At 38.8% G+C, this 19926-nt stretch overlaps 1 protein-coding gene across 1 annotated transcript in view; it reads right to left on the minus strand.

Moving 5' to 3' along the window:
• Positions 1-16757, minus strand: part of LOC124159669 (transmembrane channel-like protein) — a 112959-nt gene extending 96202 nt beyond the window's left edge. The window contains exon 1 of the mRNA XM_046535576.1: positions 16722-16757. Within this exon, the coding sequence (XP_046391532.1) occupies positions 16722-16757 (36 nt within the window). The remainder of the gene's footprint in view (positions 1-16721) is intronic.
• Positions 16758-19926: the final 3169 nt, after the last annotated feature.

A 19926-nucleotide genomic window follows, 5' to 3' on the forward strand; every position in this document is an offset into this window, starting at 1 on the left:
TAATGGCAAGAGAAATTCTTTCTACTTCCCTAAGATGAAGGATCCTTATCAAGTTAAATCCACTACCGTTGCGTTTAAAGGTAAAACCACATAACTCCACGAGTATAAACGACACACGAGCACGTGCCACCGATTTCAACCGTTGAAGCGGAATGTACTGAGGTAGAATCGGAAGTTCCCAATGAAAATCAATTAGAATAATGACGAATGGAGATTTATAAACAAATTTTGTAAATTTACACAGATTTGTCTTGTACCAATGAAAAATTCTGCGGAAATTCAAAAAGGTTTTTTTTATCTTCATTTAGCATGAATTTTCACCAAGTGAAAGCCGAATCTCTCGATCAGATTAGTGAAGTTTCACTTTTTATTTATAATGTTTCATCTGGTCCATTTTTTACGCCAAAGCCACAATGTACGATCAGCAACTTTTCACCACATTCGGCTCAAACAGAGGGCGATAGAGGGGCGCCTCTAGACACCGGCGTCTACACCTGCCCTCACCACTTCCTCCGCGAAGCCCGCCCACGCACCCTGGCGTGGGAGGTCTTAATTAAACGATCCCTCCACAGGTCACCCACTTCCCGCCCCGCCTCAATTACCGGAGACAAAGCAAACCCACGGCTCTGGTCTTTCTCCACCCCTTATTTGCTCAATAGAGAGGCGGCCTCGGCACTTGCCACACGCGCGATACGGCGGTTTTATGTGCGTTCGAGAGCTGGCGAGCAAGGCGTTGTTTTGCGAGCAGTCAAGGAAGGCTGTCGTTCCTCAGCGCCTGTTGTACGCGATATAAATTTTCCGAGAGAGAAATTCGTAGCCGTTTTGATAATTCGTCTCGGAGTTGATAACGCCAAGAAGAAAAATCATGGCTACTATTATGCCCGACCGACTGAGGGACATTCTTTAACAATGGCTCCAGCTATATATTCTAATGGGAAAATTCTGATAAAAATATAAAATCAAATCGAATTATCGGTAACATATAAACTAGGCGACACAAATTGGCGGTTTTATGTGCGTTCGAGAGATGGCAAGCAAGTCGTTGTTTTTCGAGTAGTCAGAGGAGACCGCCGTTCCTCGACGCTTATTGTACGCAATATTAATTTCCCGAGAGAAACATTCGTAGTCGCTTTGATGATTCATCCCGGTGTTGACGACGACGAGAGGAAAAATCATACCGACTATTTTTCCCTAGCGACTGTACTACCAGCTATAAATTCGAGTGGAGAACTTTTTATTAAAATCTATACATTAAGTGCGCAACTAAGTTCTCGCTGTTTTTTTTATGAAAATACAACTTAATTGTGGAAAAATCGTCATAAATGAATCATTAAAAATATTTTCCATCGCTAGCTACAACTTTTGTGGCAGAGCGGGAATACCGTTATTGTAATATTTTTCATCTAGTGAGGTTATTCACGAATCGTGCAATTTTTTGATGTCCTCATATTAGCGCAACTGTTGATCAGACAGACTATTTGCCATTGAACGGGGCAAGTAATAATCGGACTGCGAAATATCTAGGTAATGTAGCGGGTGGGTAGGGACTTCTCCTGTAAGCGTTTCGAGGTAGGTTTTAACGGATTTGGCGGCATGAAGTCGAGCGTTCTGGTGCTGTAAAATAACTTTGCCATTGCTTGGTGGGTAAGTCCTAATGCCCAAGCAATCTCTCCTTGAGTTTGGCATGGATCTTCATCGAGTAATGCCACCAGTTCAGCTATTCGCTGCGCTGTAGTCACCGTTGTTAGATGCGCTTCAGTCACCGTTTTATTCGAGTAAAATAAGAAAGTAAATCCTTCCTACAATTGAAGGTTACTTGGCACAAACTCAGACATATTCAGGCAACAATTAGGATATGACGCCACAACAGACTCACCATTTTCGTATATATGCTTGTTTGCCTGTTCTCTAAGCTTTATTAATGATATTTCCAGTATGTTAAAATCGGAAAAAATACGTCCGACACTTTTATTTGTGTCGTTATTCCATTACCGTTTGTTGCGTCACGTCATACAACTTCTGCGGTTGGACATCCTGCCGGGTAGGCATATCCCTTGACACGATCAAAGAGGAAGCATTAAAATCTTATATGATCATGTAATCCAATTTCAACACTTCTCTGGGTACCACCCTTCCGGAAAACGCCGGCTGGCCTGCTGGTACAAAATAAAACGGAGCAATCAATAGCACTCAATAAGCTAGGTGACACGAATGTCCCCTAGGTCCAAGATTTTGTAGCCAATTGAGAGTATAGTTTCCCTGATATATCAAATCATGCCTTTATGACCTTTGACCCACATTATGACCTTCGGAGGTCAAAAAATCAACAATACTGATAAATGAACAGCAGAACTGACTTGAGCACCCTTTAAAACCTATGGTTCGACACGTTGGTTGTCACGATGGCCTGACGTTTACCTCTTTGACCTTTGACCTCAGTATTAGCCGTGGAGGTCAAATAGTGGATAAGACGAGTATTGGGACAATACTAATGACTTAGGCACCCTTTAAAACCCATGGATTGACACCTTTGTTGGTATCCTATTCTTTTTGCCACCCTTATGACCTTGACTGTGACCTTACTGGGTCACCAGTTGAATTTTCGTAAATATAAGTGTTATTTTCGGTTTCCTCGTGTCCGAAAACCTAAGAATTGACATCTTGGTTAGTGAAATTCAGACTTTTTTCTATCTCGAATTTTTTAACATTGAAACCCCATAAGGCAAATTCAAAATTTTGGTTTGGGCCCACATTGTGAGGTCAAAAGGTCAAAATTGTAAAATTTTGCTTATACTCAACAAAACTTAGGGCCCTTCCCCATAAGTATGCCAATTTTCAAGAAAATTTCTCGAGGGGAAGTTACTAAAATTTGAGATCAAAAGTGACACACGACCCTTGGGACAGTCTGTATAATTGGTGTCGACTAAAGCAAGAAAAAAAGTATCAATATTCAACAGCCAGAGAGCTAAAAAAATATATTTTGTGGGTAGATTCAAAGAGAGGTTATGAAAGGGACCTGAGCAGTTTTAGTTATTAACAATTAACATACTGAAAAACACTGCAAAACCTTGCAGGGTCAATCCATACCAAGTGGTCCATGTTGGTAATGTGACCATCTTAGAAAAATTTCATATTTTGATGGTCGATGGCCTCAACTTTGTGGAGCGAAAAACAATTTTTATTTTATTTTGTATTGCCGTGGTAATAAAATGGTGGCCACGTTTCAATATCGGTGCAGAGCTTTCTCTCCATTTCCAAGCAATGAAATAAAATGGCTGTATCATTAATGATACAGCCATGACAGCCAATGATGATATGAATTCGTAACTAGCTGGGTCTCAAAGGTGAATCTGCTACGGTAAATACCTTCAATACACGTATAGGTGTTTAAAGATTAGCTGGTTGGAGAAATGAGTGGAGAGCTGAGTTAAACCAATCTTAGGAATTTTGACCATGTGTGATGATGAGGAGCCATGAGAAGTTTTCTGAAAACTACAGAAGAAGATGGGAAAATATAATTATGGCCACATCATGAAAATGAGGTCTGATGAAAAATTTATCAATGACAGTCAGGTGGAAGGGAAGAACATCAGAGGAAGGCTTTAGATGAATTTCAAATAGAGAGGGAATTAATGAGGCTTTAAACTAAATGCGGTCTGATTCTACAAATTATCAAGCTAAAAGTCTCTAATTTTAAACTTAGAACTTGATCATCTCAAAGGAAGCCCCCTATTTGATTGAAAAATTGTGCATATCCCATTACACCACTAAATTTAGTATACATGGGCATGCGAGGAGCAGGAGGGGCATCTGCCACCCCCCCCCCCTTGAAGCAAAAATTGCAAATGTCTCTAAGGAAAATAATATTTTTCCAAGCAAATAATTTTAAAAACTAATAAAGAGCTGTTACAGTTTCCTTAGAATGTTGGTTTCATTCACCTTTTCCATGCTTAAATCTTATACCTATAACTTGAACAACCATGGCCTTCCCCCCCCCCCCCAAGTTTTGATCCTGGGTACTCCCTTGTTAGTACATCCTCTAAAAATATCCAAAGGACAAATAATTAGCATTGTCCTCAAAAGAATTCACAACCACTCAATCCACTACACCATCAATATTCCATGAAGAGTACCATCATATACCGATATGCAAAAGGGGGGATTGCTCGAAGATTAAATTTAATTAATATTAATACTTTCAACTTAATAAAATATTTCATTGGTGAAATAGTGAGTACTTTTCCCAGCACGACACAGCTCTTTATTTTTCAAATAACCTTAGAAGTTTCAAAATGCTGAAGAATAGGTAAAAAATACAGAGTGCAATGATCCCAAACTATAGTCATGATTAATATATTATTATTATTATATAGTACAAGTTACAAGTTGGCTATTTGCCAGGTGGTAACAGGTTATACAAAATAAAAAGAAAAACAAAAATATAGCAAATGAGAAATACATTACCAAAATGAAACTGGAAAGTATTAAAATTCAGTGATATTAATTTTCCAATATTAATCCTCTACACCTCTTTTTGAAAATCCTTACGTTGTTAGGGTAGGGCTTAAACAGTTCTGCAGGGAGTCTATTCCATTCCGTAATCGTCCTGTTAAGGTACGAGAATTTCTTTACATTAGTCCTTTGCGGCCGGCATTTCATCTTGAATTGGTGATCATGCCTACCAATATAGCTGGGGTATTCAATCTTCCTCCGAAGTTCCCCCCATGCCTTTTCCCCTTTCAGTGTGCGGAAGAGTGCGCAAAGCCTATTTATTTTTCTTCTCCGTTCTAGTGTGTCCCATCCCAGTTCTTTCAGCATTTTACCGACACTTTCGGTCTTTTTGTGTTTCCCCATGACGTACCTTGCTGCCTTTCTTTGCACCTTCTCGATGGATTCTGTTTGTCCCTTTTCATACGGGTCCCACACTAGTGACGCGTACTCTAAAATCGGCCGGATTAATGTCTTATACGCCTTCTCCTTTGTAGTTTGATCACTTTCCTTAAGATTCCTCATCACCCAATGTAACGTTTTGAACGCCTTTTTTGTTAATTGTTCGACATTTGCCTCCCACCCTAAATCTTTCATTAAATACACCCCTAAGTATTTACATCGGTCACTTTTTGGAATAACCGTCCCTGAATATAAATATTCTCTCCTAGGTCCATTTAGTTTCCTACTAAAAGTTATAAATTTACACTTTTTTACGTTTATGTCCATTCCATTTTTTGACACCCAAACTGTCATTTTATTTATGTCATTTTGAAGCACTTCTCGATCGCTTTCCCTTTCTATTCTCCTGTAAATGATGCAGTCATCTGCGAAAAGCCTAATATGGGAGTTAATGCTATTTGGAAGGTCATTTATATAAATTAAGAATAAAAGCGGTCCAAGGACGCTACCTTGTGGGACACCCGACGTTACTTGTGCTTCTTCGGAGCACATTTCACCCACTTTAACCTTTTGCGTTCGACCCTTCAGGAAATTTTCGACCCAAAAATACAGTCTACTGTCTGTTTGAGGTGGTAATTTTCTCATTTTTTCTAAAAGCCGATTGTGCTCTACTTTGTCGAATGCTTTTGACAGGTCGACAATTATTGCATCCACTTCTATCCCTTCATCTATAGAGTCTGCAATTTCTTGGCAAAAACCCAGTAGTTGCGTTTCGCAGGAGTGCCCCTTTCTATACCCATGTTGAAAATTGAACAACCAGTCGGTGCTCTCCCATAGTTCCCAAAGATAATCAGCAATTATCTTTTCTATTAATTTGCACACTGTTGACGTCAAACTAACCGGTCTGTAGTTTTCAACCAATCCCTTATCTCCTCCTTTAAAGATGGGTGTTACGTATGCTTTTTTCCAATCCTTGGGTAGAACTTTGTTATTTATCGTAGCATTGAATAAATGTTTCACATATTTTGAAATTTCACTGCCTCCCATTTTGAGTAAATCTATTGATATGCCATCTGGCCCAACTGATTTATTCTTCCTCATTTTACTAATTTTTTTACAGATCTCAGAATTCGAAGTTTTAATGCATTTTACATTTGCGTTACATACTACGTTTGTTTCTCTCTGAAAGTCTTGGAAGCTGAGTTCCAAGCCCAAAGTGTCTACTTGCTTTGCTGCATGTGTGAAAACACTTGCGTACCATTTGTTCAGAGCATTTGCCTTCTCCTTGTCGTTAGTGATTAAATTTCCGTCCCCATTTTTCAAAACCGGTATATTTTCTCTGTTGTCCTTTCTTCTTCTAAGATACTTATAAAACCTGTTTCCATTATCTTGTGAGATAATATTTTGTAAAAAAACTTCCTTGGCAATTTTCTTTTCCCTGTTCAATTCTCTGCATAGTTTTCTATAATTTACCATTGAATCACTAGTCTCCCATACAGTGACGTAGCTGGGGGGGAGGTGCCATCCTCCTATCAAGGTTTTCATGAGGCTTCTCTTCTATCTTCTCTTCTTAGGACTTCCTCATTACTAACTCAGTCGATCCATTTGATTATCATCATCCTTCAGTAGCCCTGGATAGCATGTTGATTTCCCTGCTGCTGTTATTGCCCATGTCTCACTTTGGTACATAGAGATTTTAAAAGAAAACAATTAATTAAGAATTTAAAAATGAGCTGGTATAGAAAGATCGATTTCAGACCTTTGTCAAAACAACCTTTGGATTGTTGGCTGTTGATGATATTGATGAGTGTAAAATGGGAGAAATGAATTTTATTTACAAAAACTGAATTGGTGGTGGTTATTAATCATGGGCAAAGTTAAAATTATTGACCCTTGGTATAGTTTAAAGCAAGTATATTTGTAGCTCTCTTAATTTCCTTTTCAAAATAGATATGTATGCTTAAATTATATACCTATGCTAAAATCTGAGTTACAGTTACTATTAAATAGATAGACTTGATCAAATATTAGAAATTATCCCATTTGGTGTCCAACAATTTTCTTATCAATGCTTGCAAAACTGAATTGAGTGAGTCTAGTTGATAATGATACTTTATCATTATTTACTGGACTCTCTAAATATGCCAGATTTGAAATGAAAACGAGAAAATTGCATTAAAAATATTTCCATAAGGCATTCAGTTGAGAATGGAATTATTAGTACTAGGTTGATCATTGGTTAAAATTAAGAAGAGTCAATTCTCAATTTTATGAAAAGTGGCCCTTGCTTAAAGTAATTGAATTATTACTAAGCCTGGTATATTAGAGTGATCATCAATTTAATTTTTCTGGTAACTCCCAAGGTAAATTATAAGGTACCAAGGCTTTCAGAATGGATTATAAAGCCACCATATGCATCAAGTGGGCAGCAGTGGTGCAGTAAGGGGGGAGCGGGGTTTGGGGATAGCCCCCCCCCCCCCAGAGCTCAGAGAAATTTTTAAGTTTAATCCATTTTACTTAATTGGATTGATATCACTTATAGAATAGTGCAAGTATTAATAAAATATCCCTAAGATAGCCATAAAACTCACCATTTTGAACCATTCATCTTAAAATTCCGCTATTTATTAATCTACCTTATGACCTACCGCTTATCCTGGTGGGTATTCCATACCCCCACACACCCTGGTGCACCTAAACTCCCCCCAGCCTTAATTCCTAGCTGTGCCCCTGGTGGGTAGGTAGTGGATGGTAGGTCAATCTCTGTATGTTGAAGCAAGCTCGGAGATAAGTAATTTTACTCATTGAATAAGCAATTGTGGGAAAAAGTGGAGGCATTTGTAGTGATATTTTTACCTTACTTGACTCTTAACTTACACCTGTGAAAGTTAGGCATTTAAAAGATACTCAAAGCCTATGAAGATATCATTACTTGGCAACCGTAGGCTGACAACAATTACCGTATATCTCCGAATATAGTCCCCCCCCGAATATAGTCCCCCCCCCCCCAATTTTGAGACCTCAGTTTTGGGAAAAATTTTAAAATGTAAAGGAAGGCAATTTTTCTGTGGTTAGCAAGTTAAGATTCTAGATTCGATAAAAACTATTATTTTCTGTGAAGATTAAGAACAAATCTGTTCACATATTTTCCATCAAAACAAAATAACTATACCTAAAACATGTTGTGATCCATTGCATGTATCAGTAATTTATAGTTCCTTAACCAGATGTAATGAAGAAATGAGAAATTTTTTTAAGTATCCAAGGCTATTGTATTTTTTAAACCTTCACAAATTATTAATATTTTTGATTTCCAAATGACTACAGACAATGTCAATATATAAGCTTTAACTTAAAGCCCATAAACAGTATTGCATTTGGCCCTGAAACTTCCTTAGATCCAGTGTAACACACCCATCAACTCATCACAAATCCAAGTGACCTGAAGAATTTAGGAAATCTAAATAAAATTGTGTTAAATAAATTATAAATATTATAAAAATATTGCTATCAAATGCCTGTTAAGCAAAACAATTAAACTACAGGACTTACAAATATCAAAGTAATAAAATTAAGAAATAAACTTTTTCCAACAAACATTAAAACTGAAAAAAAATTATATCAATTTTCAATGCCTCGTCGCGAATCATTGCATAAGTTACACAAAGAGCTTCTGCTCTGCATTTGCGCACAAATTCGACGATATTTTCCTCTAATTCTTTGAATCTGCCGCGTCGAGACCCCCGAAATGACTTCCGCGATGTATTAGCGCTTTGCTAGCGCTGTAAATACTATGATTTACGGCGTATTCTGCAACGGCTATTTTTAAATTGGCATCGAAACTCCGTCTTTGAAGGCCTCTAATCTGCGGCGGTATTGATCCTCATCTTTCTACTTGATCCATCACCTCACTGTTGAACGTAAAATTATTTTTAATAAAGAAAATATCGCGGAAATAATTGCGAAACGTTATGCGACGTAATTTATCGATCCTATTTACCCTGACGAATTGAAGATATTCCTCAATAAATTGATTACACTTTCGATGCTGAGTCGCTGTATTTCGATCAAATGCAGTAATGCCGGCGCTTCTGGTTTAAAGTCGTCGATTATTGCGCCTTTTCAGAAACAAATGCATCACCTATTGCGCATTCTTGTTCTGTGAAAGCGGCAGTGGTTGTAAACACGAACCGCACGGACGTATAGTAGCTACGGACGCAATGAAATGCTAAATCGTCACGAAAGGTTCACTTTATCTGTTTATTTTTCGCAATTATTTAAATCGTGTAGTTATTAAATGAGCGACGGGTAAATATACTATTGATTCAATTCTAGTGTTCGATTAATGTAATGATAGTGTGTGTTTAGTTTTCATTTTAATTATTTACTGTTTTGCGTCATTAAGTGATCAGTGTCGATTGAATTATTCTAACAATACTTTTCCAAGAAAAATTAGCGGCTACCCGATGGATTCCGTGAAAACGCATATTCGATATGCTATTTGAATCGGAATAATCGTATCTGTACAACATTTGTGGTAAAAATTGTCTTAATTTCCGGTAAAACGTGGCAGTATTTACTAATATCTCCGATTATAATCCTCATAAATATACTCAAATAGAAAGACTACGAGAACATTAGCCATTATGCCGTTATTTATTACTTTATGGTCACCTTTAGTATGCTAAATTGGATTACACTCGATTATAGTCCCCCCCCCTTACTTTTCCGCGGCCATTTTCGGAAAAAAAGGGGGGACTACATTCGGAGATATACGGTATGCTTCCGAGCACTTGGGGCAAGGGAACCAGCTCCTTTTCATAAGAGTGAAGATGGAGTCCATAGTGGCCAGAATAGTGACAATCATATCATTGCAATCATGGCAACATTTACTTTAACATCAGAAGGACCAAAAACATCAATGTGATGGGTACCTACCAACTACTCTTTACCCTATTATTAAAATTAGACATTGCAATATTTCCACTGAGTTTTATTATGACACAATGCGTTTCGTCGTTACAAACAACATTATCAAGTGACGAAAAGTGGGGATAATGAAGGTTGTGGGAGAGAAGTATCGTTTTTAATCCTTAACCTGCTCCCATGGTCTGTAAGCGATCGCCCCAGCAGACTGCTCCCACCATCTATTGAAAATTTGAACAATGCTTCTACTCTCCAAGTCCATAGGTACTTAGAAGTTCTTCCTTTGACAAGTAGATGTCGTGCAGAAATCTTCTACTCCTCTTTTTATTTTTATTGCCCTTCAGTAGCCGCCAGTAACCCTCCGTAGCCTATTCCACCTTATTTGCGCAGTTAAAGGGTTAAGGGTCTCGGAAGAGGAGCAGCGTGGGGGTGAGGGGGGGCAGGAAAGAAAGATTCCAGGGTGGTGAGGGTACCATCACGTCTTCACTGTCTTCCTTTCCCCGTTGTGGTCGTCCAGATGGAATCCTCATCCAGATGATCTTCTTCTCCTGTGTAGTTGACGATCATTATAAATAGGTCATAATTGTAATTTTGATTTAGAAATACTCCACACTGAAACAAAAGGGAGAAGAAGATCATCTGGATGAGGATTCCATCCGAACGACCACAATGCGAAAGAAGACAGTGAAGGCGTGCATAGTACCCTCACCCGCCCTGGAACCTTTCTTTCCCCTCCCCCTCCCTGCTCCTCTTTCGAGACCCTAAAAAACGACCCTTCTCCCCCACAGCCTTCAATATCCCCACTTCTCGTCATCCAAACCCCATCCTCCACGTTAACCCCTCCCTTCCAGCACCAAGGCAGATATAAGGAGGAACTCTTATGACTTTTTACACTTGATAATGTTGTTTGTAACGACGAAACGCGTTGTGTCATAATAAAACTCAGTGGAAATATTGCAATGTCCAATTTTAATAATATTAAGAACTTCCACCATATCGTGCCCAACATCATACAAGATACTCTCAACCCTTCCGTGCTGAACGTTGGGTGGAGCCGACGAGCATTTTCATATGCAGAAGACCTAACGTCAGGTATAGCTGGTGTGGATTTTTCAAAGCAAGCGACCGGACATCGGCTATCGCTGGCATGGGGGTAGGGAAGTGATTAGTGAAGTAGCCATGGTCGGATGCATTCAGGTCTGGCCTGAGACCCAGCTTAGCAAGACCTTAGGACCACTCCTCAGCAATTAAGCCCGACCCTCCCACTCATTAATGATCCTCTTCACTGCGGGAATTAAATATGAAATGGTTATAATGTCAATGGTTTTTGCAAAGAAACATTTTGTTGCATACTCCAATTTTTTATACTTTTAAATGAATTCTTCGTTTTGTTCTGTGCATGACAAGCAATTTTAAAACGAAATTTTTACATTGCTAATAAATAATAAAGTTCTGGATTTAGAGTCTTGGTACCTTGTGTTTGATATCTTTGTTATTCTCAATACCAGAAATTTGTGTTAAATTCCACAATGCTTAAAAATTTTTAGTTATTCTTATAGAAGAGTAAATTAATAAAAAAATAAAAGCAATATTTGGTGAAAAAAACACTGGTAACGCAATGAGTGGACCGCGGACTCATGCCAAGATAGGGATAGAGGGCCTAGTTCAGTGATGAGGGTGAGGAGCCCTGTGCCCTGTTTTTGTTGGGTCCCAAATTGGACGGACCAGAACACCTGGGCAACTCCGCAAAAAAAAGAGCTCTGCATAGACAGAGAGGTTTAAAATATTCTCATACTACTAGTAACACAGAAAATGTTTTTCTTTCATAGGCACCGTCAGGAAAAGGTTAAGGCTATAATTCCTACATTTTTCATTGTATCACCTCTATTTTTTACCAAAATTTTTAATATATTTGACATTATACATATATTATATGTACTTACAAGTCAATAATTCTGAGGCACTTGAAATGCAACCATAAACTCCCATAAATATACCATAATGGATCAGGACTTAGGACTTATGTTGGGTCGAAAATTTGCAGTATATATCTATTGTCATTCCTAATTAATTATCCTCATTCTATTTACAAGTCTTCCTTCTACAGCACTTTTTAGTTGATTCTTACTGTACACAACTGCATTTACTCCCTATGACAGCATTTTGCGGTAGAAAAATAGCTTTTTCACTACATTCCCAAGCAATGAAATGAAACGCCTGTGTCATTTGTAACTAGTTGGGTCTCAAAGGTGAAATTGAACTGTAAATACCTTCAACCCAGTGAGAAATGGGTGGTGGAATCCACGTGGAACCCACGTGGAGAATTAACGTGGATACCACATGTTTTTGGTCGTGGAATCAACGTGGAACCCACGTGGAAATTTGGTGGAAAAATTAAAACAGCAGTTGGTGCTGTCCTAAAACCATTAAAACCTCAACCACTCTATATCTAAACCTTCTATATATGTGTCTACGATTTTTCATGTGCTCTCATGGCTGCCTTTCCACGAATTATATAAAAATAGAATGTGCGATACATTTTCACATAACTAGCGTGGTTTCAGGATGATAAATGACGCAATGTCACCAGAGAGTTAAGTTCCACAAATTAGAAATTCTGTTTAACATTTTATGATAATCACCACAAATCCACTGGAAATCAACATGGATTCCACGTGGGTCCAACCACTCAATATTCACCACCACCAAATATCCACCACTCAACGTGGATTCCACCACCCATTTCTCACTGGGAATACGTATATGTGGGTGTTAAAAGAAAAAGCTGGTTGAAGAATTTAGTGGAGAGATGTGTTAAACCAATCTTAGGAATGTTGACCATATGTGATGATGGGGAGCCAAGAATTCTTCATGTGAATTCTTTGGTGTATAAAATTTCCATGCCCTCTCTCCACATTGCTATGATGAAGTAAATCTACTTGTTATCTACCATTTCAAAAAATTCAATTCCTCATTAAATGGGGTTTTATTTGATTCTTTAATAATATTGTGTATAATTCAAGATGGCACAAAATATTATCTGTTTGATTAATCAAAAATCCTAAGGTAGTATGCCAGAAAATGTAGGACATTGGCCTTTTATCTCTACATTCTCGCTCTTTAATAGAGCTTTCTTAAAACTTATAGAACTCTGGCATAATAAGCTACCATGATACATTAGAAATTGTTGCATTGAGACACATAAGCAACATATATGAAAGATAATCTATAACATGAACATTAGACACCAATTAGATACTATGCAGTGATCCAGAATGTTTTCTTGAAAAGAAGATTACACAGACAACTAAGTACCTTTAATGCGGTAAACTCAATATCATCACAACCAACGCTTGATTGGTGAACAAGGAGGTCACAGAGAATAGAATGTTGCCATAATTTATTTACTGTTCAGGATCTGTATTATCACTTTCAATCGTTGGTTGAAAAATATAAAAGGCTTTTACAAAAGGTTCAACTATTATTTGGGATAACTGATTGAAACATAGACAATGTTTTACAATGTACCTTAAAATCCCACTATTCTGCATTCTTGGTAAAAAAAAGAGTTGCTCCTTTCCTTCATATCCTGGTAATTTAGTGTTCATGCTCGCTGCAGTGTAATGATTCTCGAGAATAAATTCCAGGAAACTTCTCATGGCCTTCAGCTTTATGTATTTCTTTTCATCTCTTCTAAACCATCATTTCAAGCAATCCTGCTGTTGAAACCTAGGAAATATGAGCATGGGTGAATTCATTTATACAGTAACCCGGTAAAGGATAATATATATCTATGATTTTTTTCAAAATCTATGATTAATTATACCAACTAGCAATAATGGAGGAAATATACTCATGAAATTGTGATGGGGACAATGAGAAGATATGAAAAGAAGGGCAGGTAGAAAGAGATAGACAAAATTATGAAAAATATCATGCAGTAATTCTACAACTATGCATATCCCAATTTAATGCTGTGTCACCTGTCCAAATGACCATCCAACGATTTAATCTTTGGATTTTACTTATTTATAGTAAAATCTTCCAAAATCGTTGGCACAATAAATTATGGTTTTGCTAGTAGCCGGGCCTGGCCTCTTCCATAGCGGCGTGGGTACACCCCATTCCGCCCTTCTATCCCTATCATTACCGCGGAGGCGTCGTTGGGCTCCTATTGCGGCGGCACCTTCATCCTTATTCCTTATCTTCCACTCTCCTTCCCGGTTGCGCAGGCATATCAGTTGTAGTTCTGGGTCCCAGTCGCGGTGTGTTGTAACCCTCAGAGGACCCACCTTGAGTCCTGATACTCTTACCAAATGACCACCACCAATTTTCCCTGAAACGGAACATATTTCCCACACGAGCAATATGAAATCCACCTCTTTTCAAGGAACACCTCGTTCAACTGCCAATGGTCACATTGTTGAGCAACTGGCCCCTGATCATTATTTCAACTAAATTCTCGGGAACATAGTTTGAAGATTACACTCTTTTATTCCAGAAACTCTAAGGATCCACATTGCACAATGTACACTGTATATCCTCCATTCGTGACTACCTCACCTCTTTGACAGCCAGTGGCGGATACAGAAAAAACTCAAGGGGGGGGGGGCGCAACATATCTTGAATTGTCTTTAATTTTATGATAATAAAAGATGATCAAGTCACAGGCAAAGTATATGAAAATTTTATTTAAAGTGATTATAAACATGTGAAAGACAATGCCATCTTATGATATAAAAAAGTTATAATTGTGGTTTTGCAATGTTCGGCAATATGTACATGCGGATCCGCAAGGGGGGGGGCGCGCCCCCCCCATCTGTATCCGCCACTGTTGACAGCTGAAATAAAAAAAACAGCCATCCCTCCATAGTCTACAACTAGAACTGCAGTACCAAGGGTGAAAATTTCCACCAATAAATCATTTGCCTCAGCTGGGATATTAACCCAGATTTCCCAATTGCTCTTATTCTCTATGACTGTGGCTTAGTAAGCTTGACCTTCATCTCCCGTAGCACAATGTGAATTTGAGACCTCAACACCTTGACTTTGCAATTGTGAGTGAGACCAAGTACAAAGCCACTTTTCCATGCCGTGCCTCCTTATTGCTGTCTTCATACCCACAGAAATGGCATTTACAAGTGAAATTAAATGAAAATTCTGGGCTAATAATCATGGCAGTTTTGGGTACAGAAAATCAATTTTAATTTCATCTGAATATTGCCCTTTCCTGAAAACCTTATATAATAATTGTAACATTCAAATCAATATGCGCTACTGCCGAAAGGCAGCTCCGCTTGGAGGGTGATAGGTGGAGAACCCATGGTGCTGTTAGGGTAACAGGACCAGGATTTGGTGCCCTTACCCGACAAGTAGTGTCCCTGAGTGGACGAGATTCATACCAGCCAGCCCAAGCGCAAAGGTGTCAGAAATCAGTGGCTATCTGCCAATTTGCATATTTTTCCATGTGCTTGTATTATGTCCTCATTAAACGGATACGTTGTTATATAGGGCGCAATTATTTTGCTCGACATGAGCCCCGATAACCCTCAAAGGTCCCAAAATAATCTTCATTCAGTGTTCTCCTCCATCTGTGAACACTTCTCCTTAACCTGTTTGGTGGCCACTTTAGACAAGTAACTATGCATCAACCTATAGATGTGATTCACGATTAATTTACTTTTAAAATACTCCCATCCCCTTAAAATATCATTTTCTCTTATTATATACCTATGGTGTTTTATCTTAAACAATGGCATGTGGGGATTGGGTTGGTGTGGTGGCTTGAGTGTTGGCTTCCCACACTGCTTCCCACACTCGGGTTCAAATTCTGGCGGTGGCTGAGAATTTTCAGACTGCCCGATCCCTGCTTAAACGTTGTGTGGAGGATATTACAAGCGCCACACTCTGTCTGTTAGATGGGACATCCTTGGGTCCCCTTGGTGCCTTTCATTAAGAGCAATGCCGACACCGGGTTTCTCTCCACCTTTCCTTACCTACCATTCCCTCATGGCACAAATGAGCTAAGCTGTCGGGCGCCTCCTCCAAATGCCATACCACGACATGTGAAAACTCGCAGATTAACTATGTAGCAAGTGAACATGTAATTGCACCAAATTTTATGTTATTTTATGGTACATAAATTATTTCATGGTATTTTAAATGGTGAGAACAGAACAAAGAACCTAAGATTTTTTCATTATACTACATGAAATATAGTTACCTGTGTAAATATTAATTTCCCTGAAAATATTCATGAACTGGGCTAATACTAATTGGCACTAACCTTGAGACATGAAATTAATCTCCATACATATGTGGGACTTTACTCAGCCTGGTGATTCTGGAATCTCCTCAGGATGATTAAAATGGGCACTATGGGTGAATAATTGAAAAGGCTTCATATTTGCCACTTCCATTTTAATGCTGGAATAATCAAGAAGATTATCATTAAATAAATTTTCTTTCTCCACTCCTCAGGTATTGGTATTAAGTCTGCTTGAACTTTGGAACATGCAGCATCGCCTAATTTCCCCTGTGTACTCCTCAAAATTAATTAATACTAGGAAATGCGACAAGACGTCACAACGTTCGAGATGGGTAACAATATTCTTATAAACACATACACTATCTACCAGATCATTCAATAAACCCAGGCTGCCTCTTGTAACCACGGAAATGATGACATCATACCATTTCCAGAGTCAGAAAAGAGAAAGATGCTAATTGGCATCCTATGTGATGAATGTGTAAATAAAATAAAGACTAACTTCATTCAGAGGCAGATCCAGGATCAAGAGGCAGGTACAAAAGATTTGAGGTTTTCCCTGTGGACAATATGCACAAATTCTTCTTGGGTTATCAACCATGTCAGTGGCTCCATTTCCAAGGTTTTGGCAGCTTACCCTGCTACTGTCTTCAGGGATGAAGTGTGTCAACATATAGGCAACTTCAGCCACTTCCTCGACGTCTACACTCTCCGTCCCCTCTCTATCTGAAATGGATATATTCACCTTGTTGACAACCTGAGAAGAAATTCTGCTAGGGCCAACTTACTCCCATAACCACCTCTCAGCTGGATATGCCTCTGACTTCATCTCGACACCTCCACAGCACAAACACTCAAAAACCGCCCTCCAAATCAAATCCTCTCATCTCGGAGCCCAGCAATATGAATCCGCTCGGCTGGCAGTGTCCGGAGCAGAAACGCTCACCTCCAACCCTCCAAGCTTTGGAGGTGAGTGTTTATGCTCCGCCTACTACCAGCTGAGCCGATTCATACTGTTGAGCTCCTAGATGAGCGGATTTGATTTGGTGGGCAGTTGTTGAGCGTTTGTGCGGTGGAGGTAACGATTTACCTTTGCCTGTTAGAACTGTGATAAAAACAAAATTTCTACATAGCCTTTAAGCATATTGAACTTATCAATTTTGGAAAAACATCTAGCAAAGATGCTCACAAAGGCCTTAAATATTTAAACTAATGCTTATGTTGAGATACCAGTGAAATTAACTGTTCTAATTGTAGAATATATATCTAATGTGGAGTGAAGAAGGTGATTTAATTTCCATCGTGGATATTTAATTGCATTCTTACGAGTATGGACTTCTTTGCTCAGAGAAGCCAGTCATGAATTGAAATTTGACGTCTAAAATTCAAACCAGATACAATCTAGCTGCTAGAGGGCAGGACGGTCACTGTATGACCACTTGTTATTAACATTTGGTTGATGGGAGCTGCCCATGGGCAAAGTTTAGTTTTTGTGTTGGAGGGGGGGCAACAATCCTACAGGGTTTAGGAGCTATACCCCCAAGTGAAACAGGTGGATCCTGGGGGTGAGGAAACTTCACCCCCTCCCCCCCCAAATTTCGCCCATGGAGCTGTGCTTCCTATCTTCTTCCACAGATACATCTCAAGGTGAAAAATAACGCGGAAATAATGAGGGGCGGTCAGGCCAGGGGCGATCTTGGATTTAAGGCTGCGGGGGTTTTAGGCGCATCTAATACTTGAGGTCTGGGAAGGTACGGAATACACACCAGGGTAAGTGGGAAGTGCGAGATAAAAAAAATACGGAATTTTAAGATAAATGGTTCAAAAAGGCAAGTTTTACGGCTTTATTAATCTTTACACTATTCTATAAGTAATATCAATCCAATTAAGTAAAATAGATTAAACTTGAAAATTTCTCTGAGCTCTGGGGGGGAGGGGGTTTATTCCCAAAATCCCCCCCTCGCTGCGCCACTGGGACAGGTCATGTCGGCTTGTCGGCAATCGCCGAGGGCCCCGAGCATACGCCCCCCCCACAACACTTGCGTCCATCGTAAAGCATATATGAAAGGTACAATGAGAAAGACTCAGATTGATTGAACCAAACTTTTTTTTGCGATTCTACGTTCTATTCTACGTTTTAATAAGTAGTTTTAATTACAATATAGGCAGTGTAAAAAGATAATATAAAATAATAAATGTAATAATGGTGTAAGAAGATAAAAGTTGAAGACTACTCATATTTTGAAAGTATCATTCGAAAAAGTTATTTTATACATAGTTTGTTTTAGATTTCAGTGCAGTTAATTACTTAATTTTTTCTCGAGAAGTACCGGTTTTTTTGCGCGTAAAATCTAGTTGCCCAACTTTGAGCGCTTGGTATTCCCCTATTTTTCGTTCCAGTAACTTGCAATTTTGATGTAAGAATGACAGATCTAGTATTATCGTAAAAGTATTAGTAGCGTAGTGAGCCCTTTTGTTTTGCGATTGAAGAGTTTCCCGTCTCCTAATCCTGATAATGTTTTCTCGGCCATGAAGCATATCTCCCATTAAATTATTGAATGGATCTTAATTCATTTATTCGCGCATAACGTACTCAGAATCGGAAATATACTACCATCAATTTTATTCAAATTTGGACAAATTAAGATCGCAGAGAAAAATAAGTGTTCAAAGGTGGAGGAGATCATGGTGAAAGGTAAAAGTATATGCCTGTGGCATGAAGTAAACATTGAGCAATACGGTGGTTTCCTATTATTTTTTATTGCCAAAATCGAACGATTATTACTCCTGGAGTACGCATTTCACGCTCTTAGGTTTTCGAATGACGACATCTATTTTTCGCGATTAAACGAAAAGTGAAAATTTTCAAGCGCGCGAAAACGCGTCGGCTAAGTATGAAGGCTGGGAAAAGTCCGTGTGACGCATTTCTGGTTCCAGCTGTCGCCGTGTGAGGTGACCTTGGTGCGAGGCTTGAGCGCTGATACGACGCAGGCTGCTAGCAAGTGGCAGAGTACCCTGCTAGCAGGTAGCGCTTGGCTTAAATAAGGATTATTATTACCTTATCAAACGAAGGAAACTTTCCGAAATGGGCGATTTAATGGGTGATTATTAAGAGAAGTTTCCCTGAGCTCTGTGCCTCATGCATGCATTGGTAATCTCAGGCAATGTAAAACTCCTATGTACTCGTATAGAAACTAGGTCACGTGGAGTGGCATCGCATGGGCGCCAATCTGGCCTTTTGCAAATGAGGTTAAAATTGACCATTGCCATTCGTCTAAACTGGGATTTCTAAAACCAAATAATTTGCATATTATGAATACACTAATGGTGGGTGAGGAATCGCAATCGAATGCATTTCGTGTTCTTTGATGAAGGAAACTACCCTATTTTCGAAATTGATTATTTTATCGTTATTTATTGGCCACTGGCATCTTTTCCGCAACGCAGTTTGGAGATCAATTTTACTGACCCAGTTACGCAAAAAAATCGATGTAAAGGCTGTTCCCTTTCAAGAGACTAATATTGCTCAAAAGCACCATCATTTCCTTTGAACTTTATAATTGCCTATGCCTATGAGTACCCGTTATTGCAAAATGAGACTTTCCCATGAGGTTTTCATTTTTGGAACAGAAGGATGAGCAATAATTTACGGGTGTCAAAGCTGAAGGCTGGGAAAAGTTCCACTTACAAGCCGGTAAAAGGATACAAAGCATTGACTTAAAGCGAAAAAACTCAAACCATTTCTTCGCGTGTAAAGTTTTGAAGGGAGATTTTTTTACTTTACTCTTTATTTCTTGAAAAAATCAATACCTGAGTACGAAAGCAAGTTTCCTTAACGAAAT

This window comes from Ischnura elegans, chromosome 5, assembly GCF_921293095.1.
Source record: "Ischnura elegans chromosome 5, ioIscEleg1.1, whole genome shotgun sequence".
NCBI classification, from domain to species: Eukaryota; Metazoa; Arthropoda; class Insecta; order Odonata; family Coenagrionidae; genus Ischnura; species Ischnura elegans.